Below are 23,419 nucleotides of genomic sequence, written 5' to 3'. Positions count from 1 at the left end.
CAGGTGAGCTCTAGCTTTCTGTCTTCACCTAGTATCTCTGGTTTCCAGGGTGGTAGTTTGCCTTGTGACCTTACTTCTCTGATGAATCCAAGAAAAGTTGTTGATTTTCAGTTTTTCAGCTTTCCTCTTTGAGAATGGGAGTGACAACTTCCAAGCTCTTTGCATGTTGGAGCAGAAACCAGAAGTCCTTTTTTACTATTTTTATTTATTAACTTTTGGTGATGAGTATGGATTTTATAATTATTTTAAACTTAATAGTCATATGGAGTAGGCCATGGATGTCTGTGTTTGTGCAGGTTGAAAGAGCAAAACCTTGTGAAAGAGCTGAGGCCCCGGGACCTCCTGGAGAGCAGCAGTGACAGCGACGAAAAAGTCCCTGTGGCCAAACCTTCCTCGCTGTCCAAGCGAAAACTGGAGCTTGAGGTGGAAACGGTGGAAAAGAAGAAAAAAGGGCGGCCTCGGAAGGACTCTCGGCTCATGCCTGTGTCTCTGTCTGTCCAGGTGAGGCCAGCGGGCCCATGCGGTCTCCCCCAGCCCAGCTCGTGAGCTCAGTGCTGGAATCCGCACATGCCCGAGTAGGATAAGAGAGGCCGTGCATGCCACTGTGTGCCTCATCAGTGTGGAAACAGTTGGCAGAGACATGCAGGCCCCCACACCTGCCCTCAGCCTACTCAGAGTCCTTGAGCAGTTCCCTGGGGTCAGCTACTCATCTGGAAAGTGGGGGTCTTTATAGCCTTCATCTGCACTTTTACCCTCACAGAGTAGGCAGAAATGCCTGGGGAACTGGCCTGGCCTCACCACTGGGTGACTCACCTTTACCTGACATTGCCCTACAGTGCTGGGGCGGGGCTCAGAGACATTTCTGCTCTTGCAGTCCCCAGCTGCCCTGACCGCAGAGAAGGACGCCGTGTGTTTGTCTGTACCAGCACCTGCACTGAAACTGCCCATGCCAGGCCCCCAGAGAGCATTCACCCTCCAGGTGAGCAGGCTTCCTACCTCTGCACACACTCTCCACGCTCCCCCTCTGTGTAAACCCTGAATTGTCACTTACTTAGAGCTGCTTTTCAGTGGCTCTCCATCACTTCCCACATCTAGGGAAGTTGTAGTTAATCAGGGCCAGATCACTAGCCTCTTCCTCAGGGATTCCCTTGCTGCCCTCACCTTACATTTCTCTCCTCTATGCTTTGCCCTTACAGTCCTGCTGCCATCTTCTGGATGGCCAGCCCCTTCAAAACTTGTTTCAGGTATTCCCTTCTGGAAGCCTCCTTGAGCTCCACACTCAGCCCTGGGCAGCCTCAGGCTTGGTGCAGTTGGACTGCATGGTAATGGCCTATCTCCCAATCAGTTTGCTGGCCCTGTCCCCTTCCCAGGACCCAGCAGAGTCGTCATCAGGGCTATTTGAGTTCTTGGAGTAGAGCTTATGACCATGTGCTTGTTCAAAACACAGCTCTAGAACAAAGAATCCATTATGCCCAGAGGCCTTCCATTCATTCCATCTAGCACCTGACCTTGGACATGCCACAGGTTCACGCCTGTTGTTCCTGAGCTCAGGTGCACGTCCTCAGGAAACCTTCTGGGACCCCACACACAGGTCACTTTCCACTGGGCACACAGTGCCCCATGCAGGCTGGTCCTCATGGGACACTAGAGAGCCAATGTCAGCCCCTCCCACCACAAGTCTTTCTGGGCCTAAGGATAAGGACCCACGTGGTTTGTTCCTGTTGCTGTTCTGCATGGAGACAGGGCGCACAAACCCCCTTCCAAACTCTAGCCACTGCCTCCCCACCCCCACCCCGCCCAGGGGCTTTACCACTGAGTGCTGCTTGGGACTGTTCTTGGTTTCCAGGGGTCTATGAAGGGGCCTATCTCCCAGTCACATCCAGCCCTCTGCCCCAGTTCACCCACTTTTGTGGCCACACAACTGCAAACTGTTCAGCCGTTCTGCCTGGGTTTTCCATATGGGGATATCCAGTCCATCAGCTCCTTAGGCATGAGAGATGAGGCTGAGCAAGCTCTCAGCCCTCTCCCTGCCCTGGGGGCCACACATCCAGACGTCTGGCCTTCTTGTCCCACCCTGTTACTGCACACATTGCCACCCTCCTGTTTACCAGCCAGTTCTGTCTGCCTCTCTGTCTTCCTCCTGCTTTGGGGCCTTTGATCATCTCACCTGTCACATGACCCAAGTCTCAGTGGGCCCACCATCACCTGAAAAGACATTGTGTTTGCTTTCCTCCACCCAGGTGAGCTCCGATCCCTCCATGTACATTGAGGTGGAGAATGAAGTGACTGCCGTGGGAGGTGTGAAGCTAAGTCGTTTGAAGTGTAACCGGGAAGGGAAGGAGTGGGAGACGGTACTCACCAGCCGGATCCTCACTGCTGCCGGCAGCTGGTAAGGGCAAGGGTCTTTGCCCAGCCCAGCTTTTAATGTCAGGGAAGCACCAAGTGCTATGCTGTGTGACCCTGTTACTGTCTGAGGCGGGAGGAATTGCCCTACATGCCAGCTTCCAGAGGCCTGTACCATGCCTTGCCCTAAGCTAAGCGTGTGCATGTCTTCTCAATCCCCACAAGACCTAATAAAGTCACCATCATTATCACCATGTTATAGGTGGGGAAACTCTCTTAGAGGGTCAACCAAGGCAGGATTTCCACCCAGATGTTCTGATTCCCTTATCTGGCCAGATTCCTAAAATCTCAGGTTCCAGGCTGAGCTCTGTCTGGCTCTCTGACATGGGATCATTGTTTCTCTGGACCCCCAGATTTTCATCTAGGGAAGTCAGGATGGATTTCTGATTGTCCTGTGAGTCCCCAGCCTAGCCCTCTCCATATTCCGCACTTTGAGAGGAGACCTTAATTCAATGGTTAGTCCCCCAGTGTCTTCCCATGGACTTCCAGCCATGATCCCCTAGAGCTGTTTTTACATGTGCTTGATCTGGAAAGAGGACCAGCATTTTCCTCAGGTGCCTGTTGAGGCGTAGGACCTTCAGTCAGGTCCATGTATTTGATACTCTTAAAAGGATTTTACAAAGATAATTGGCTTAGATACAATCACTTTGACTAGACCCTTAATCAGTTATCATGAGGCTGCATGTAAAATGCTTTCATAGTGTCTGTGAGTACTTGGCCTTCCATCTTGGGTCAGGGTTCCCATGGGCCCTGAGTGAGTGCATGGTGTTGCACCTAGAAGGAACCATCATTCTGTACCTCCTTTTCATTCTCTGCCAAGATGAGCAAACTGAGCTTCCTGATCCCAGGCGCCCACAAAGGACAAATAGGCCTGTGTGCTGGGTGTTGCTGTGGGCTCCCCCTGGATCAGCATTAGTGTGAGCTCAGAAAAGCTCAAGCTGCCCCTGAAGGGAAAGAGAACACATTCTCTTTAATCAGAGGTCTCATTTAGGCTAGGCTGCATCAGCCCTGCTGCCCCGGTCCTTGGGCAAGCCCTCGTAGCAGGCACGGGGCAGGCACAGACAGAGGGAAGGCTCTGCATTTCAGGGCTGCTGCCTCTGCCACAGCTCCCGATGATCATGACACCTGTCCCCTCTGTGCCTTTTCAGTGACGTGGTATGTGTTGCCTGTGAAAAGAGGATGCTGTCCGTGTTCTCCGCCTGTGGTCGCCGCCTCCTCCCTCCCATCCTCCTGCCGTCCCCAATCTCCACTTTGCACTGCACGGGCTCCTATGTCATGGCGCTCACTGCTGCAGCCACGTTGTCTGTCTGGTGAGAGGCAGGCCCGGGGTGGGGCAGGCTCCAAGCAGGATGGGATGGGGTTGTGCAGGTCCCCTCTCACTTCAGGGATAGGGAAGGCAGCAAAGGGGCCACTCAGCAGACATGTCCTTGGGCCCTGCTGGCCTGGGCATCTTAACGCCTAAGGAGGCCTGAGCAGTCAGTCACGCATAGCTTGTGATAGCCACCCCGCGTTGAGGGAGGGAGAGTGTGCAGTGGAAGTGGCGAGGCTGCCTGCCCCTGCTGCCATCCTGATAGCAGCAAAGCTCATGACAAATCACACAATGCCTAATTGCATGTGCCAGGGTCCAGAAAAGGGATCTCAGCTACCAGAGCATGGCCACACTTCTCCCAGAGTTGGCATGGTGTTGGTGGCAGGCCCCACAGCTCTGTTGCCTAGGCCCTCTCCCATAGACTTGTGCAGAGGTAGTGTAGTGACACATGGGGAGTGGAAGCCCTTTCCAGCACAGAGCCCCCCTCCTGGAAGCAAGGGCTGGGTGTGTACCGGGGACCATGGAGTGGGGTCTGATCACCGAGGCACATTCTGGTGCTTTTACCCCAGCTGCAGAGTAAGCTGTTCCCTGTCTCCCTCCTAGGGATGTTCACAGACAGGTGGTTGTGGTGAAAGAAGAATCTCTACACTCCATCTTGGCAGGTAACCTCAGCAGTAGACCACCCCTTGTTCCCTGGGGTGGGGGCAGGGCAGCTTGGGTTCGTAACATGAAAGCATCCTGTTCAGCCTAGATGGAGAACCAAGCTCTGGGCCCAGCCCGAAGCATTTCGTGTTGTAGGGGATGTCGTTATGTTGTAGGGGATGTCGTTACGTGGTAGGGAGATGCGTTCTCTCCAGGGGCATATTTGAATGGGTCCCTAAGAGGTGACAAACAGCTTGTGGATGGCAGTGAGACCAGCACGTGCAGAGTAGAGCAGTGACTGCCTAGTTATGCGTCAGTGTTAAGATACCTGTTGCTGGGACTGTGGGAGCTGTGGTTTGCATTTCTCCTTAGGTGCATATGCAGGCACCTGCTGTTCAGAATGCACCCAGAACCCATTCTTGTGCTGTCTCCCCAGGAAGTGACATGACAGTGTCACAGATCTTGCTGACACAGCATGGAATCCCAGTGATGAACCTGTCTGATGGGAAGGCATACTGTTTTAATCCGTCGCTTTCTACATGGTAAGTAAGCCAGCTCCTGGCCCTGCCCTTCTGGGAGAGTGTCCATCTGAGCTGGAACAAAAGCAGTCAGGCCTGCCTGGCCCAGCTTCTGACAGTCAAGCCCTGGAGTGGATGCTGTGGTGGCAGCCCTGCTGGTCTCTGTCCACTAGAGGAGAGCAAGAGCTCAAACCCACCAGTACAGGCCCCACAGTCCCTGTGGGCAGAGGTGCTTTTCTTCTACATCATTTTCTGGGTCACTTTGTTTGGAACAGGCATTTGAAGATTCTTATGGTTGTCGATACACATTTCCAGCCTCGCCTCCTTAGCCATTGTCAGCATAGGTGAGTTGGCTTCACAACAACTTCACCACCATTCCTCAATTTTTGTAGCTTAGCAGGAGCTAGGTAGCACTTCTGGCTGACTTTGTGAATTAGTGAGGTTGGACAGTCACTTATCATGTGCCATGGTCTGTGTCTTTCCTCAGCCCATTTTGGAGTTTGGAGGCTTTTTCTGTATTTGTAAAATCTCTATTCCTCCAAGACTTTAATCTAGATGTGTAAAGTGTGTACATTGTGTACCAGCCAGTCAGAAATTCTTTTCTTCTGCCTGCACCTTTGGTCCTTCATACCTAAACCAGCTGCCTTCCAGCCCTCTTCTGTTAAGAGTTGCCAGGCACAAGTTTATCCTCCCATTGAGATTTCTTTCTTGAGTTTAAAAAACAAAAAAAAAGCAGCGGGTGAGGGGGCGGAGGAAGGGCGCTGCACCTGGCTGGCTCAGTCATGAAAGCATGCAACTCTTGATCTCACAGTTGTAAGTTCAAGCCCCATGCTGGGTGTAGAGATTACTTAAAAATAAAATCTTAAAAAAAAACAAAAACAAAAGTTTACCTATTCCCAGCTCTTCCAAGTTGCAAACTTGTATATTATATGTGATTACTGTAATAATGGAAACAGGCTGGTTGTCTAAGAAGGGGAATGTTGGCTTAGTGTTTTACAAAGGCACCTGACTATTTTTAAAGTGTGGCTAGAATGTTTTCAACAAAGATGTGAAAGGTCCAGAGAAGGTGAAGAGCTGACTGCTTGGGATGCTACAGAAGCTCGAGAAGGCTAGAGCCTGGCATTCCTGGAAGCTTCCAAAGGCCGGGCCATGTGGGCCCTGGGCAAGTGGGCATCCTATGCACACTTCATACGCAGGCCCCTGTGCTCAACTTCTGAGACCATGGAGCTCAGGTGGTCCCAGCAAGAGCCCCGTTGATGACCTTCACCGTCACTGATTTTGCCTTGTTATGAAACCTGTCCCTGAGGGCCCTGTGGAGAGAATGCAGTGACAGCCTCAGCTGGCACTCTGGCTGAAGGTCATGTGGTGCCTGCTCCTTGGTGGCCTCACCGCCAGCCTTTCTGGTGGACCTCCTGGTTTTCCTGACCTCTGCTCCTGCTGTTGCCTCCCCAGGAACCTGGTTTCTGACAAGCAGGACTCCCTGGCCCAGTGTGCGGACTTCAGGAGCAGCCTGCCTCCCCAGGACGCCATGCTGTGCTCCGGACCTTTAGCCATAGTCCAGGGCCGTGCCTCCACGTAGGTGACCCAACTGCTGGGGGAGGTGGCCGGGTCATGCAAGCACAGTCCCACCGGCCTGCTCTCTGACTGCCCACCCCCTATGCCTAGCTGCTGCTTAGCACAAGCAGGCTCAAGGGTGCCAAGGGTTGTGGGCCCACATTGGGTAATATCTCAGGGTGCTAGGTCACAAGCCCTGTCACTTCAGGGCACAGATAGTGGTCTGATCCTGGGTACGAGTCATGGACACGATCATGGGCAGGATTTGGGGTGGGGAGGAATGAGCTGCTGACCTGTCACCTCGGGCCTAGATAGGAGGTACAGGGTGGGACAGGGGTGCTAGAGTGGCCAGGAGGCCTGTGGCTGGGACATGGGGACAGGTTAGCCAGCATGGAGTCTGACACCTGCCCCTTTACTGGCTCCTCACTGGTGTCCAGGGGCTCGCGGTAGCCTACTGACCTATGTAGTACCCACTGCCTCATGATGCTTGCTCTGCCGGTCTCTGCAGTTCAGGAAGACAGGCAGCCCGGCTCTTCTCCGTGCCTCATGTAGTGCAGCAGGAGACCACCCTGGCCTACCTGGAGAATCAGGTTGCGGCGGCACTCACCCTGCAGTCCAGCCATGAGTACCGCCATTGGCTCCTCCTCTACGCTCGGTACCTTGTGAACGAAGGTGAGGTTTCTGGTGGCCCTTCCATCTTCTTGGGCCTGACTCAATTTCTGTCCCAACATGACCCTCCTGAAAGCCCATGAATCAAGGCAGAGTGCAGTGGTCTAGGGCTCTCTGCACTCTTCTTCCTCCCAGTCTCCTATGTTCACCCCCAGAGGCCCTGGCCTCCAGCTCCCCCATTAACCAGATGGCCCTCAGCCCCCATCTCTTAGCCTGAGCTATAATCGAGGCAGCTCAGCAGGCATCCAGCCCATTAGAGGCTCTGAGGCCCTGAATCAGGTAGGCCCTGACGGCCAGGAGGATTGGCAGCGGGAGGGGGTGGGGGCACAGGATGCTCGGATAGACTTGCTCCAGAGGAGCAGATGAGATGCTCACCCTCCTGCCCTCCCTCACACCCTGGATCTGCAGTGGTCAGCCAGTCACCCCAGGGAAGGGCATCTTCCGGCAGCATCCAGTGAGCCTGCATTTCTCTTCCTCTAAGCCCCTCCTGCCCTGGAAGGGCCAGCCTGTCCAGCACCTCCCCCATGGCCTTCCAGCCCAGCTTTCCCTGCGAGCACTTCTGTCCCCCCCCCCCCCCCCCGCCCAGTATCTCCCCCACCACTTTCTCATCCCCTTTCAGCCAGCAGAAAGCTAGGTATGTTGGAAGATGTGGCCATCCTGTTCTCAGGGCGACCTCCAATAAATAGCCTTTCATCTCTTTGCTAGGCAAGTGTGGGGTTGTTTCTTACCAGCCTTCCTCCCTGCTGAGCTTAGCCTCCAGGGTTGTGGCTTGGGAACCAGCCCTCCCAAAACTCCCTGTGTTACCACACAGCTCCAGGCCTGATCACAGAACAGCCTTCCCCACAGCCTCTCATGGCCTTCCTGCTTTGCTTTTGACAACACCCTGCCTATTTTGTTTATAATTTAGAGTACAAAAAAGAGAGAAAACCGTGCTGAACCCCTACAAATGTCACTCCCAGAACTCAAACATATCACATTGCCTCTGATGACATAACTGTGTGTATGTATACACCTCTGATGACAACAGACATGGCTGACCAACTCGAAGTCCCTCGCCCCTCCCCAGCAGACTCCAAACACGAGTTTAATTTTCCTCTTCCTGCCCATTCTGCGTGGTTGCCCAGCCTGTGTGGTCACTGACTCTTCTAAATACTCAATCTTCCCAAGCCCATACCTTTGCTGGGGTGCTCCTGTCACATCTGGGCCTCATACCCCATTCCACTGGGGAGACTTCTCCTCTGGCTCCTCTAATTTGCTTCATCCTGGGTATTGATCAGGACTCATCCTGATGCCCTGCACAAAGTCGCTGCCTCCTCAGGGGCCTGCACCAGTTTGTGGGATCACTTCTACCACTTGCTTCTCTTTCTCATCTTCCACACGTCTGTTCCTGCGTCCATACACAAGTCACCTCCACTCTATCTCTTGCTTCCTCGACCATAAAAGGACTCAAATTGTAAAGGGAGACCCCTCTCACTTCTAAAATTCCTCAGATTCCAGCATCACCCTCTTATTCTCTATCCTCATCTTTGGGTGATTTCATCATTCCCTGTGGCTTCAGCTGCCGCCAGTGCTGACAGGCCCCCAGATTCTGCCACCAGCACTTCTGGCACTCCACGTGGCTGTGCCATAACCCATGAGTTGACAGGCCTGTGACTGCTTCTCCTGTCTTCTCCACTCCGTCACCACCTCCTCAGCCTAAATTCATACCCTTGCCATCTCTTACCTCCTGAAGGCTGCCTCCTGACCCTGCTGATCTCCTCTCACTACCAACACGTCTTTGTGAAACAAATCTGACTAGCCCACTCCCCTCCCTTCCACGATTCCTACATTTTCCCATCACCTTGGGGAGTTTGTCCCAGAGCTGGCCACATCTCATTTTTCCCATGGGCCCAGCACACAGAGGGGCTGCTGTATATGCTGTCATGGGAGTGGGTTCGTGAGTGAGAGTCTGTCATTATGGATCTCAGTGCCCCAAACTGAGAGACGGGCAAGAGGCATTTTGCACAAAGCAGGCAATAAAATAAACATTTGTTCAATCTGGTTTGATATACACGACAACTTAGCATATTCTTGATTTTTTATTTCTTTTTGTAATGTGTTCCTATTTCTGTTTTGTTTTGTTGTTTTGTTTTGTTTTGTTTTTTTTCCGTAATTAGGGTTTGAATACCGACTCCGAGAAATATGCAAGGACTTACTGGGTCCGGTTCACTACTCCACTGGAAGCCAGTGGGAGTCAACGGTAGTGGTAGGTGCTGCTTTCATTCTTGCCACAAGAATTCTGTCTTGAAAAGTGAAAGTGGAGATGAAAAATAAGCCGAAGTGCTTTGAAATTCTTCCCCATTAGACTTCTTGACCACACCGCCTTGGGCCCCAGCGTCAGTGGGAGGATGAGATGCCAGCCCTGCACTGCCGGGCAGCAGCCGGGCCCTCGGCGTCAGGAGCCCAGGGAGTGCTCAGCCACGCACGCACCTGTGCTGAGGAGAGTTGCCTGCTGGGGGCTGTGGGTTTGTTCTGTAGAGAAGGTGAAAGATCCTTCCCTGCCTTCGTGGAGCTCCCAGTCTGGTAGGAAGGCACAGAAGCAAGGAAGCAATCAGTTAAGATAGTTTCAGACTATGGATTATACTATGCCCAGAAATAAGCAGAGCAATCAGACGAGGGTGCCTGGGAACAAGTGGCCAGGGAAGATATCAGAAGGGGTCTTTTAGGATGAAACCCGGGGATAAGAATGTGCCAGCTCTGTCAAGACCTGGGAGTCTCCTGGTAGAGGTGATAGTGAATGCAAACCGGGTGTGGTAAATGAAGGCCACTGTGGCTGCCGCATAGTAGGCAAAGGAGAGGGTGGTATGAGATGAGGTGAGACAGATGAGCAGAAAGGAGATCATTGAGATCTTGTGAGCTGGAGCTTTTGGAGGAGTTTGTGACATGAGATCAGTTAGCAGGGGTGATGTGAACTGACGTAGGAAAGCAGTCAGGGCTTGTTTTTGCAGCAGTCCTGGCAATAGACGAAGGTGACTTGGATCGGTGTGATGGCCATGGAGAGGGGAAAGGACACAGATGCAAGTTGTATTTTAGAGGCAGACCCAACAAGACTTGGTGGGTGGATGGGTGGATATGGAATAGATTAAGAGACAGACAATAATGAACATGCATATAGTCACCTCCAAATTTTTTGGCTTGCACTGTGCCTGCTAGTGCCTTGAAAGAAGCAGGTTGGTGAGGGATGGGGTTGTGGATATAAGTTAGCTCCCCCGCTTCATGCAGTCACTAAGCAAATACTGATGGAGCACCTGCTCTGGCCAGGCACGGGACAATGAGCAGGGAACAAAGCCAACGGGCCCCACCTTCATAGGTCTACATTCTTGTGCAGAGAGGCAGATTCTAAACAGCGGAGCAAGTACATGTATTGTGTTGGGTGTGGGGGCGGGTGCTGTGAACAAACGTAAAGTGGCCAGGGGGTTACTGGCAGGATGCTATTTTATATTGAGTAATCAAGGAAGTCTTAACTGAGCAGAGACCAGAAAAGGTGAGGGGCAAAGCCCCACAGATATTTAGGGGAAGAACATCCAGGCAGAGGGAACAGCGAATCCAAAGGCCCTGAGGTGGAAGGGCTTGCAGTGTGGAAGGAATAGCCAAGCAAAATAGCAGTGAGAGGGTGAAAGGGGCTGCAGTCAGAAAGGTTGGAGGGTCAGACCTCACAGGCTCTGCAGGCCTTGGTGTGTGATTGGCCTGTGTGTAAATTATTTGATTTTTATTTTGTTGCAGTAGATCTTAATCTGGTTGGTTACTAGAATTGTAACTTCAAAGTCCAATTCCCCTTAACATCTTTGAAGGTATGGCACTGCAGACTTTGTTGTAAAATCTCTACTGCAAATCTGATTTCCATTGCTGTGTAAGTTCTTTTGGCTCCCTCTCATTGTTTTGAAGTTTCACAAAGTTCAAAGTTGGTTTCCTTCATTCATTCTATGGATTTTCCTTAGCTCTCTTCTTCAGTGATATCTTCCCTTCCATTTTCCCCATCATCAGAGAGATATAATGTCCTCTCTTTTCAAAATCTGCTGTATCATTTTTTATAGTTTGAATTCTCCCCCCCATATTTTCAATTTAGTCTTTTATCTGCTTGAGCGTAGTAAGCTTAGTCACTTTAAAGTTGTAAGTCTTATAGTTCTGCTATTGGGAGCCCTTGTGGATCTGTTTCTCTCCTATAAATGTCTCTGCCAGTTCTCATTTATATTATCTTATTTCCTTACATGTCTGATTATTTTTAACTATCTGCTGGACATGTTGTCTGGAAAATTATTTGTAGAAATGGTTTGAGGCCTCAGGTGATGTTACCTTCTTTCACAGAGTACTTTTGTTTGCTGTTGCCAGTTCTGGAGGCACCAGCACTGCAGAGTCCCCTCAACCCAGTTCAGGGATTGAGGTTTTCTGGGCTGTCTCATGACTCAAAGCCAGACACTCATTTGTGCAGGGGCTGGTTTACTTCCAGTTTACCCTTATTCTAGGGTACATCCCTTTGGGGTGTCAGCACAAGGAGGGATGACTTACCAGGAATCCCCACTTCTCATTTTGGCCCCTGCTTTGGTCCCCCTAGGCCCTCAAATCTGACAGAAGCTTGCTCAGCCTCTTTCTCATCAATAAATGTTCCCAAGGCAAAGGCATCCCTCTCTGAATTTCTACCTTCCCCACATCCCAACTCAACCCTAGGTCACTAGCACATTAGCTCTCTGAGGTCTGTTTCTCTTTGTGTACCTTGGTCCCATGTCCTCAACAGGAAGGGTGGTTCTGAATTACCAGTAAGAGTAGAGCTGTTTCCCTAGCACACGTCACTTCCAGGGTACCCTGACAGGACGTCTTCTTGGGTGGGAGATAGGTCAGCATGTGCCTGACCAACGTCTCCCCTGGCCGGGTTGTAGAGCTTCACTCTGTGATCCAGCTGCCACTCTGGGAGCCTTAGCCCATAACGTCAGTTGGAGCTCTACATAGCAGTTTTCTGTATCCACCTGAAGGCGAGAATGCTAGGCCAATATGATGCAGATGGAAGGAGGCACAAACAGGCCACCAGTTACTAGCCATGTGCTCTTTTCTTCTACTCCTTCCTGCTGCTTGTTCTTGCCAGCTCCAAGCAGGACACCTCATTGGAGCTTTGTCCAGAAGAGCCTGGGGCTCCCTTCCCAGGAGTACCATCAGTGTGTTCCCACCTGCTTTTCACCTTCTGTAAACTGCCTAACATAGGTAGTCTGCTCATGGTCCCTGGTATCTATGACAAATGCTTTCAGCTGCAGGTAAATGATACTTCCAATGGTGGCTGAAATTGTTGTTGTTGTTGTTGTTGTTGTTGTTGTTGTTTCCTCTCCTCCAAATAAGTCATCTGGAGGTAGGTGGCACCCTATATGTCTGTGACTTTCCTGGCCTTCACCTCATGGTCACAAGGTAGCTTTCATATCCGAAGTTCAAGGAAAGAGGACAGGGGGAAACCAGTACCAGCAACATCTACCATTCTTACCAGAAAAAGAAAAGCTCTCGCAAAGGCTAGTCTGTGCCTCACAGGCAGCCAACAAATCACGTGAGCACCCTCATTGCAAGGGAGTCTGGGGAAGTGAGCAGTAAAGCATATGTAGGAGAAGACGTCTTAGAGCAGATGTGGACATAGCCAACTCCTGATGTCTGCCACATTCCCTCCTGACTTCAGCACTATGCTGAATTTATTCCTTTTTTAAAAAAACTTTTTTACTAGATATTGAGGGCAAGTTTGAGTATGAACACTCTGCTCTCTTGTTGAGTTTCTTCATGATCACTTTTATGGTAAGAATTGATCATTCAAATGGAACTGGTTCTCAAGGTGGCTGGGAAAATGGAGCAGTAGATGGAAGATGGACTTACAACCAGCAATGCTGACTCAGCAGTCCTCCCAAGAGGCTTATTAGGAAGCATCATTTAGTATATTTAAGAGCCACTTATATTTCCTTTTTTTTTTTAACTGTTGAAACACTTCATTGTCGTGTGTCTTTCTTATTGGTTCGTAGGAACTCTTTATATATTGGGAAATTAATCTTTGTGATATGAGCTACCAGTTTGCTTCAGGAGACACCAAAGGTCCAGGCTTCTTTCCCTCAAAGATCATGGCTCAGTTTACACAGGAGGGAGACAGGAAGCCAAGGGTTGGGCCACTAAGCAACCATCCTTCAGGTGCCTGAGCTCTTTGCTGGCCACTGTCTCTGCAGCCAGATCCTGCTTTTGGAAGCCTCCCTCTGCCGGTCTTCACGGTAGGACCTGTGACCAATGGCCAGAAATGTGGTGATGAGCTATGTCCCCGGCTGCTGCCTTAAACAGTAGGGAGACATACTGAGAGCCCAGAGTGGGAGGTGGTACTTTGTGGCAGTTGGTATTAGCACCAGCCTTCAGTTCAGAGGGTGGATCCTCTTGGAGCTTGCCCCTGGTGCCACAGCCAGGCAGAATGTTCTGCTTTGTTTATAGCAGTTTACTTCATTTTTTTAATTAAATTTTTCAGTTTTTTAATTTTAAATTTTATTTTGGTTGGTAATATAGTCACATAGTTCAAAAATTAAAAGGTACAATAGTTCTGAAATAAGTTTGGGGGGGGTTGTTTTTTGGTTGTTCTTTGTTTTTTGTGGTTTTTTTTTTTACTTATATTTATTTTATGCAGAATTTACCCCCAAGCCGTAAGTTCTTGTCTCTTTATTTTCTTCAATTTCATTTCTTCTGGGATATCTTTTTCTTTTTTCTTCAACATGCTCCTCCGGTTTAGAAACAATCTGCTCTTTTTCAGTAAGGATCATCTCTGTGGCAGGGAGAGCTCATGTACAGATTAATCCAAACATGCACTCTGTAAGTTCTCACCACATCTTGGGGGTTTTGTTCACCTGGGTATGCTCAGTGACCAGAGAATCTATATCTAAACCCTTAAGTTCAGCGTTACTCTGCATTTAAGCATGTGCAGTAAAAATTCAGCAGCACTCTGTTCAGGTCACTGACACTGTGTCCAGCCCCAGTATTTGGCCTGATCCCACCTACCAACTCCACCATTGTAGCAACAGAGTGGCACACACTGCTTCTGTAAAGTGACATCCTTCAGATACATGGTGGCTTTTTGGATATGCATACTTTTGATGCATTCATAAAGTGAACACAAAGCTTTGAATCTCTTGATTTGCATGATTTTGTTGGGCTTTCTGGGGAATTGAATAGTGAACCATTTTCAGAGGTCATCTCAGGCGACTTAATGGGAAGAGCAGAAATAAGTTTTGAAGTCAGAAACTGTGAGGCCTCCACCTTTCATCTTCTTTTTCAAGATTCTTGTGGCTGGCTATTCAGGGTCCCTTGAGATTCCATATGAATTTTAGGATGAATTATTCTATTTCTATAGAAAAACACCACTAGGATTTTGATAGGGAGTAAATTAAATCTATAGATTGTTTTTGGTGTTACTGACATCTTAGCAATATTAAGTCTTCCAATCCATGAACCCCTAGGGGATGTCTTTCCATTTACTTGTGTCTTCTTTAATTTCTTTCAGCAACATTTTGTAGTTTTCAGCATACTAGTCTTTCAACCTCCTTGGTTAAGTTTATTCCTAAGTATTTTATTCTTCAGAAGCTATTGTAAATGGAACTGTTTTCTTAGTTTTCTTTTCAGAATGTTTGTTGTTGGTATATAAAAATGCAACTGATTTTGGTGTATTGATTTCCTATTCTGCAAATTTGCTGAATTCACTTATTCTAATAGGTTTTTTGTAGAGTCTTTAGGGTTTTCTACATATAAGATGATGTCTACAAACAAAAAAGTTTACTTCTTCCTTTCCAATTTGGATGCCTTTTATTTCTTTTTCTTGCCTCATTGCTCTGGCTAGAACTTCCAGTACTATGGTGAGTAGAAGTGTGAAAGCTGGCATCCTTGCCTTGCTCCTGACCTTAGAGCAAAAGCTTTCAGTCTTTTTTTTTTTTTTTTAAAGAATTTATTTATTTGAGAGAGAGAGAGATAGTGAGCATGAGCGGGGGGCAAGGGGGGAAGGGGAGAGGCGGACTACCCGACGAGCAGGGAGCCCAATGTGGAGCTCGATCCCAGGACCCTGGGATCATGACCTGAGCCGAAGGCAGACGCTTAACCGACTGAGCCACCCAGGCGCCCCAAAAGCTTTCAGTCTGTTAACATTGAGTGTGATGTTTTCACATATGGTCTGTATTATATTGAGGTAATTGACTTCTATTACTAGTTTGCTGAGTGTTTTTGTAATGAACGAGTGTTGAACTTGATCAAAAAAATTTTTGTATCAATTGAAGATTGTTATTAATTCTTCTTTAAATGTTTGGTGAAATTCACCAGTGAAGCCATTTGGTCAGTCATAGGCTCTTTTTTGTTGGGAAGTTTGTGATTACTGATTCAGTCTCCTTACTAGTTATAGATCCACTCAGATTTTATATTTCTTCATGATTCAGTCTTGGTAGGCTATGTGTTTCTAGGAATTTGTCCATTTTATCTAGGCTGTCCAATTTGTTGGTGTACAGTTGTTTATAATATTCCCTTATTTATAATTTTTACTTTTGTGGCATCAGTTGTAATGTCCCTGTTTCATTTCTGATTGTCATTCTAGTCTTCTCTCTTGTTTTCTTTGTTCATCTAGCTAACAGTTTATCAATTTTGATGATCTATTCAAATAGTACATTTCGGTTTCATTATTTTCTCTATTTTTCTATTCTCCATTTTATTGTCACTCATATATGTATGATTTTCTTGCTTCTGTTTGATTTGGGTTTAGCTTGCTTTTATTTTTCTAGTTTCAAAGGATGGAAGGTTATGTTATTCTTTTGAGGTCTTTCTTTGTAGACTCTTACAGCTATGAATTTCTAACAAGTGCTTTTGCTGGATCCTGTATTTCTTGGTATGTTGTTTTCATTTTCATTTGTCTCAAGATATCCTCGAATTTCCCTTGAGATTTCTTTTTGAATCATTGCTTAACAGTGTGTTCATTCCCACATATTTGCAGGTTGTCCAGTTTTTCTTTAGCTTTTGATTTCTAGTTTCATTCCATTGTGATTGGAAAAGATACTTTTATGATGTCAGTCTTTTTAAACCTATTGAGATTTGTTTTGTGATCTAACATGTGGTCTCTTCTGGAGAATGTTAAATGTGCACTTGAGAAAAATGTATTCTGCTGTTGTTGGGTAGAATGTTCTATATATGTACATAAGGTACAATTTGGTCTATATTGTTTTACAGGTCTTCTGGTTCCTTATTGATCTTCTATCTGGTTGTTCTATCCATTATTGAAAATGGGATATTGAAGTCTCCTACAATTATTCTAGAATTATTTTTCCTTTCAACTCACTGTCTTCTTCATATATTTAGGAGCTCTGATGTTTGGTGCATATGTTTATAATTGTTACATCATCTTTGGTGAATTGACCCTTTTATCATTATACAATGACCTTCTTTGTTTCTTGTAACAGTTTTTGAAATAACATCTATTTGGTATGATACAAGTATAACCATCTCTTCTGTTATATTTTGGACTGTCTTTTTCTATCCTTTCATATTCAATCTGTGTGTCCTTAGATCTAAAGTAAGTTCCTTGTAGGTAGCATATAGTTTGACTCTTTTTACCCATTTTTTTTTTATTGGGGAGTTTAATCCATTTACATTTGAAGTAATTACTGACAGGGGTGCCTGGGTGGCTCAGTCAAGCATCCAACTCTTGATTTCAGCTCAGGTCATGATCTCAGAGTTGGGAGATTAAGTCCCATGTCCAGCTCCACACCGAGCATGGAGCCTGCTTAAGATTCTCTCTCTCTCTGCCTCTCCCTTTGCCCTTCCTCTCTCTCTCTCAAAAAAATAATAATGAAGTAACAACTGACAGATAAATACTGAATATTGCCATTTTGTTATTTATTTTATGTTTTATATCTTTTTGTCCCTCATTTCCTCCTTTACTATTTTACTTTGCATTTAGTTGATTTTTTTAGTGACATGTTTTGATTCTCTCCTCTTTTCCTTTTGTGTATATTCTATAGATATTTTCTTTTTGATAACCATAGGGATAACAAAAACATTCTATAGTTATAACAATCTGTTTTAAACTAATAAACTTGCTTCTGTTTGATTTGGGTTTAGCTTGCTTTTATTTTTCTAGTTTCAAAGGATAGAAGGTTATGTTATTGTTTTGAGGTCTTTCTTTGTAGATCCTACTGTGTATAAACACAGTAGCCAGAAGGGGGGCTAGGCAAGGGAGAATTTTCTTTTCTTTTTTTAAAGATTGCTTGCTTGCTTGATTGATTTGCAAGAGAGAGAGAGAGAGAGAGAGCGTGCGCACGCACATGCGCATCCATGTGCGCCCGTAAGCAGGTACAGTTCCACTCCACCCACTTTATGTTATTGAAGTCACAAATTGTATCTTTATATATTCTATAACCTTTAACATAGATTTATAGTTTCTTATGCTTTTGTATTTTAAATCTTATAAAAGAATAAAAAAATGGAATTACCAAACAAAATTACATAATATGGGTTTTTATATTTGTCCTTACTTTTACCTTTACCAGAGAACTTTATGTTTTATTGTCTAGTATCCTTTCATTTCAACTTGGACACCGTCTAGCATTTCTTGTAGGGTAGATCTAATGGTAATGAATTCCTTCGATTTTTATTTATCTGGGAATGTGTTTGTTTTTCCCTTGTTTTTGAAGGGTAGTTTCACTGGATATGGTATTCTCAGATGTCAGGTTTTCTTTTAGCACCTTAAATATGTCATCCCACTGCCTTCTGGCCTTCAGTGTTCCTGCTGAGAAATATGCTTATTGAGTATGCTTTTTACATAATGAGTCACGTTTCTGCTTTCAAGATTATCTCTTTATCTTTGATGTTCCATAGTTTGATTAAAATCTGTCACAGTATGGGTTCCTTTGGGGTTTTCCTACATGGAGTGTTTGTTGAGCTTGGATTTGTAAATCCATGCCTTTCCTCAAACCTGGGAACTTTTCAGCCATTATTTCTCCAAATAAGCTCTCTTCCCCTTTCTCTCTCTGTTATTCTTCTGGGACTTGTACAATGCATATATTGGTCTGCTTGATGGTATCCTATAAGTCCCTTAGACTATTTTCATTTTTCTTCATTCTATTCTCTTTTTGTTGTTCAGATTCAATAATTTCAAATAACCTGAATTCACGTTATTTGAAAGTTATATTTCAAATAACTTTGAATATCAATTCAAATAACTTGATTCTTTCTTTTGTCTGTTCAAGTCTACTGTTGAACACTCAAGTGAATTTTTCTATTTAGTTACTGTGCTTTTAAGCTCTAGAATTTTGGTTTGGTTCTTTTTTTATAATTTCTACCTCTTTGTTGATACTCTCATTCTGTTCACCTATCATTTTCCTGATGTGGCCATCTGTTCATGTTCTCTTTGAGAATATTTAAGACAATTGTTTTAAAGTCTTTGTCACATAAGTTCCAGGCCTATGTTTCTTTAAGGTCAGTTTTCTGGAGATTTATTTTGTTATTTTGAATGGGCCAATACCATTTCCAACCATATCCATGTTTCTCTGTTTCTTTGTATGCCCCATGATCTTTTGTTGAATATTGGGCGTTTGAAAAAATGGCCACCTTTCCTAGTCTTTGCAGACTGGCTCCCCTACTCAGCTGGTCATGCAGGTCATTTTAAAAATATTTTTTCTGATGTCTCCTTCTTTCCTTCCCTCCTTCCCTCCCTCCTCCCTCCTTTCCTCCCTCCGTCCCTTCCTTCCTTCCTTCCACCCTAGGTTAGACTCAGGTAATTGGTTGTCATTCTTTTATGTTCTCTGATATAAGATGTTTTACGTTTGTAAGTATCCTTAAGCCCCACTTCTGTGGCATTTCTACAACAGTTTTGCAATGGTTAGTGTTTTTATTACTATTTACTTGTAAATCATTTTTAATTTCTAATTAACTAAATTAACTTTTAAATTTCGATTAACTAAATTAATTAACTTAATTGATTAATCAGTCATGAGTTCTACTCAATTGTATTTTGGTTAGAGAACGTGATTTATATCAGGGGTTGGCAAACTTTTTCTGTCAAGGACCAGAGAGTAAATATTTCAGGCTTTGCAAATCCATACAGTCTCTGCTGCAACTACTCCACTGTGCTCTTGTAGCATGATATATCAACAAATAGGCAGGTGTGGCTACATTTTGATAAAATTATTTACAAAAATAGATAGTAGGCTATATTTGGCCATGCCAATCTGCAGTGTACATGATACCTGCTATTTTGTTCAGGTTTCCTTTTAGAGCAATTTTTTATATGTCCACATGTGCCAAAGAATGTTTGTTTTCATTTTATATATGTCCATTAAGTCATGTTTACTAACTGTTCAGTTCAGATTACCTGAATCTGTAGATTTTTGCCTTTCCGTGACCCATCACTAGTTGAATGTGTATTAAAATCTCCCTGAGGGTGGTTTTGTCCCTCTCTTTTGACTTGCTCTTTCCCCAGTGATGTTTTTGTCACAAAATCTACTTCGGTAATTATAAAATACTAGCTCTCTTTTTATTCTTTACTAACGTATCTTTCTCTGGCTTTAATTTTTAACCCTTCTGCATCAATGTTTATATGTTTCTTACTAACATCAGATGGCTGACTTTTATCCAGTCTGACAGGTTATTTTTTTTTTTTTTTATCACCAAGCTCAAACCATTTACATTTTTTGTTTTCTTGGTTTTCTTAAGGCCAACATAAACTTCAGCCAAAGTTAACCACATTTCTTTTCATATCTCTTTTAACGTTATCTGGATTTATCTCTTCTTACTTTGAATATTTCCTCCAAAACATTTTCATGGTGGATCCTTCCTGTGGCAAACCTTTTGAGGTCTTAAAAGCCTAAGAATATTTTTTATTATACTCTCTTATATGAGTAACTGTTTGGGTAAAAAAGTCTAGGTTCTGAGGTTTTTTCCAATATATTAAAAATACTACTTTATTGTGTATCTTGATCTCTCTTCTTTTGTAGGTGATATGATCTTGTTTTTTAGAAACTTTCAGAATTGTTCTATCTTTGATACTCTCAAATTCTATAGATTTCATCCTACATGTCAGTTATTGAAAAAATGGCCACCTATATCAGTTTTTCCATATCTTATTTTTTTTCCTAGTTCTACGAAAAATGTTGGTATTTTGATAAGGATTGCATTAAGTCTATAGATTGCTTGGGTGATACAGACATTTTCACAATATTGGTTGTTCTAATCCATGACCATGGAATATCTTTCCATTTATTTGTGTCATCTTTAATTTCCTTCATCAGTGTTTTACAGTTTTTGGAGTACAGTTTCACCTCCTTGGTTAGGTTTATTCCTAGGTATTTTATTATTCTTGGTGCAATTATAAATGGGATTATTTTTTTAATTTCTCTTCTGCTACTTCATTATTAGTGTGAAGAAACACAACAGATTTCTGTATATTAATTTTGTATCCTATGATTTTGCTGAATTCATTTATCAGTTCTAGTAGTTTTTTGGAGTCCTTGAGGGTTTTCTATATAGTATGGTATAGTAGTACCATGTCATCTGCAAATAGTGAAAGTTACTTACTCCTTACCAATTTAGATTTCGATTTCTTTTTCTTATCTGACTACTGTGGCTGGGACTCCCAGTACTGTGTTGAAAAAAAAGTAGTGAGAGTGGGCACCCTTGTCTTACTCCTGATCTTAGAGGAAAAGCTCTCAGTTTTTTACCTTGAATATGATGTTAGCTGTGGGCTTTTCATATATGGCCTTTATTATGTTTCCATATCTTACATGATCAGCACTCATGGAGGCTTTCAACCTAAGGCCATTTGACTTTCTTTAATTGTGTGAAATCTACCTGTATTATTTCCTTAAATATTTCCTTCTTTCTTCTTTCTCTGTCCTGTGGGACCCATTATGTAGATATTGGGCCCTTCTGTCATCCTCCATCTGCCTTTACTTTTCCTGTATGGTTTCTCCACTTGCATTTTCCTCTTTGTGTACCTCCCTCCTCAAGCATCATCTGGTCCTCCATCTGACTCCACTCTGACTTGGTCTTCAGCAGTGTCCATTCTTCTGCAGATCCCATCCCTTCAACCACTGTGTTGCTCAAATTTAGTATCTACACTTGGTTCTTTTCTATAATTCCTTGTCTTTCTGCCATGCTTATTTTAACATCTTGGGCCTTCCTTCTCTTCCAGCGGTCAGAGTTGTCATTTGGTGGTTTTTTTCTTTGCAGCAGCTGTGCTCCTCAGGGTTCTGTGCAGCAGAGACCCCTCCTTGCAGTGCATGTTGCAGAGGAGCCCAGGCAGACCATGATGCCAGTGCACCCAGGCATGAAAGAGTCCTGGGCAAGACCCAAGGGCAGAGGCCCCAGGATTGTAAAACCAAGGCCAGCCACTGCCTCCCAGATGCCTCTTCGCCCCTAGACTTGACCTCAGGCCCCCAGAGAGCATCCACATTAGGGAACAACTCCTCCAGGATGGCCATCCACCCACCTCTCTCCCCTAATATCCTACTTCCATCCTGCTCTGGAAGGCCAAGCTACTATGGCCAGTAATCAGTGCAGTTGCAGGCCAGTGGTGACAGTGCAAGCGGACTTAGGGGACACAGAGGAGCAGAACCTACCCTGGTTTTCTTTGCTGTATCCTTGCACTGGGTCCCTCCCCTGCTCCCTGCCACTCCACCCCGCATGCCCCAGCTTAGGTGTTTAGCTTGCCTGGGACTTCCCAGCATGTGGAGAAATTGTTCTCATCCATCTGTGGTTTCTCCAGGGAGTGTCTGGGGGTCAGATGGGCAGACACAGGGTCTCTGCCAGGCCAGGGAAGCCCAGCACCGTCCAGGTCTCCTCACTGACACTTGTACTCAACTGTCACGCTTTGTGTCCACAGGGTCTGCGGAAGAGGGAGCTGCTGAAGGAGCTGCTGCCAGTCATCGGGCAGAATCTCCGCTTTCAGCGCCTCTTCACCGAGTGTCAGGAGCAGCTCGACATCCTGAGGGACAAGTAGCCTACCCAGGCCTTCCCTGGCTGCAACAAGGGCAGGGCCACACTCTCGCCGCTGACAATGCACAGGGCCACCTCTCACCTCGTCAGACTACAGAAGGACGAGGAGACACTGGCACGAGGTGGGCTGTCCTGTGCCAGCGCTGGCCCAGCTCCCTGGGCGGACTTCCCCCATATCCTGGGCCTGTTGCTCCCTCAGAGGGGGGCAGCTCTGCCCGCCACTCATCCCTCCCTCCAGGACCCCTGTGCGGAGCTGGGGTTGGGGCCCTGCCCTGCTGCCCTGGGGTCAGTGAGGCACTCCCAGGCCTGCCGTTTCCAGCACGGGCCCGAGGTGGACACTAGTCCCTGCCACAGCAGGCATCGTGCTGCTTCAGCTATGACGAATGAGCCATTTGTGAAAGAGAGACCCCGGAAATGTTAGTGTATTATGCAGTCAGTAGACTGACCCGAGACCTATGTAAAAGGAAAGGCTATTCCAACGCGGACTATTTTTGTACTAGAATTTGCTAACTTGTAATATGGAATTTTCCTTTTGGCCAATAATCAGGATTTCCCTATAAGTCACTTGGACATTGGTCACTTGTAGGAAATTTAAACTCTAATTATGACAGCTACATTGAAAAATAATTGTACTGAAATTAACTTGTCTATCTTCATTTGGTTTTAATTTTTAAATGTTTGTAAAAAGAGACTGTTTTTTGGGGAATGGGGCAGAGGGGTGGGCGATTTCTTTTGTAAGTGTAAAATAAATGAACACGCATTGGATACCAAATCATCCTGGCTTCCCCTGCCTTTTCCTTCTAACTTCCACCTTCCTCCCCTGCCATAGCTCCCTCTTCCAAAATGGGCAGTTATGAAACATCAGAACTGGAAGGAATCTTTGATGTCCTCTAATGGCCCCAACCTCTCTGTGCAGAAATTCATTACCCAGCATGGAGGTCACTTCATTGACCATGAAGCATCTGAGGCTTCTGGGGCTAGCAGATAGGCCACCTCACCTGAGTCTCCTCCCAAGCCAGTCATCAAGGTCCTTGCTTCTGGCTGTGCTGTGCCCCTTGGTCCCCAGTCATGCTGGGCACCGAGGGCTACAGCTGGCTTGCCAATTTTGTGGAAGGAAATCATTAAGTACAGACTGGGGTTTTCTGAAGAATTATCTGAAAGCTGTGATTTTCCTAGAATGTGGTCCAGAAGCTGACCCCACAGGAGAGGAAATAGCTAGAATCACAGAATCTTCAAGCGTGGTGAGGATGGAGCACCTTTACCTCTGTGTTATGCACCTCTCTGTTGCCTCCCTGCCAGCTGTGTGGGATCCCAAGTCTCAAGAAAG

At 45.9% G+C, this 23,419-nt stretch overlaps 1 protein-coding gene across 4 annotated transcripts in view; it reads left to right on the top strand.

Moving 5' to 3' along the window:
* The window catches only part of LOC116628296 (protein HIRA), an 89,154-nt gene extending 66,181 nt beyond the window's left edge, over positions 1-22,973 (top strand). For 2 of the 4 annotated variants that reach the window (XM_032398528.1, XM_032398529.1), the window contains 9 exons: positions 297-501; positions 875-979; positions 2,241-2,389; positions 3,552-3,713; positions 4,316-4,374; positions 4,791-4,896; positions 6,325-6,447; positions 6,935-7,098; positions 21,980-22,856. In XM_032398528.1, coding sequence (XP_032254419.1) covers positions 297-501; positions 875-979; positions 2,241-2,389; positions 3,552-3,713; positions 4,316-4,374; positions 4,791-4,896; positions 6,325-6,447; positions 6,935-7,098; positions 21,980-22,434 — 1,528 coding nt within the window. In that variant the 3' untranslated portion in view covers positions 22,435-22,856. Of the gene's footprint in view, positions 1-296; positions 502-874; positions 980-2,240; positions 2,390-3,551; positions 3,714-4,315; positions 4,375-4,790; positions 4,897-6,324; positions 6,448-6,934; positions 7,099-9,251; positions 9,341-21,979 lie in introns of all 4 variants that reach the window. The other 2 variants (XM_032398531.1, XM_032398530.1) reach the window with 2 other exon arrangements.
* Positions 22,974-23,419: the final 446 nt, after the last annotated feature.

This window comes from Phoca vitulina, unplaced genomic scaffold (genome assembly GCF_004348235.1).
Source record: "Phoca vitulina isolate PV1807 unplaced genomic scaffold, GSC_HSeal_1.0 scaffold117, whole genome shotgun sequence".
Classification (NCBI taxonomy): domain Eukaryota; kingdom Metazoa; phylum Chordata; class Mammalia; order Carnivora; family Phocidae; genus Phoca; species Phoca vitulina.
This window is presented reverse-complemented; position numbering and strand designations above follow the sequence as displayed.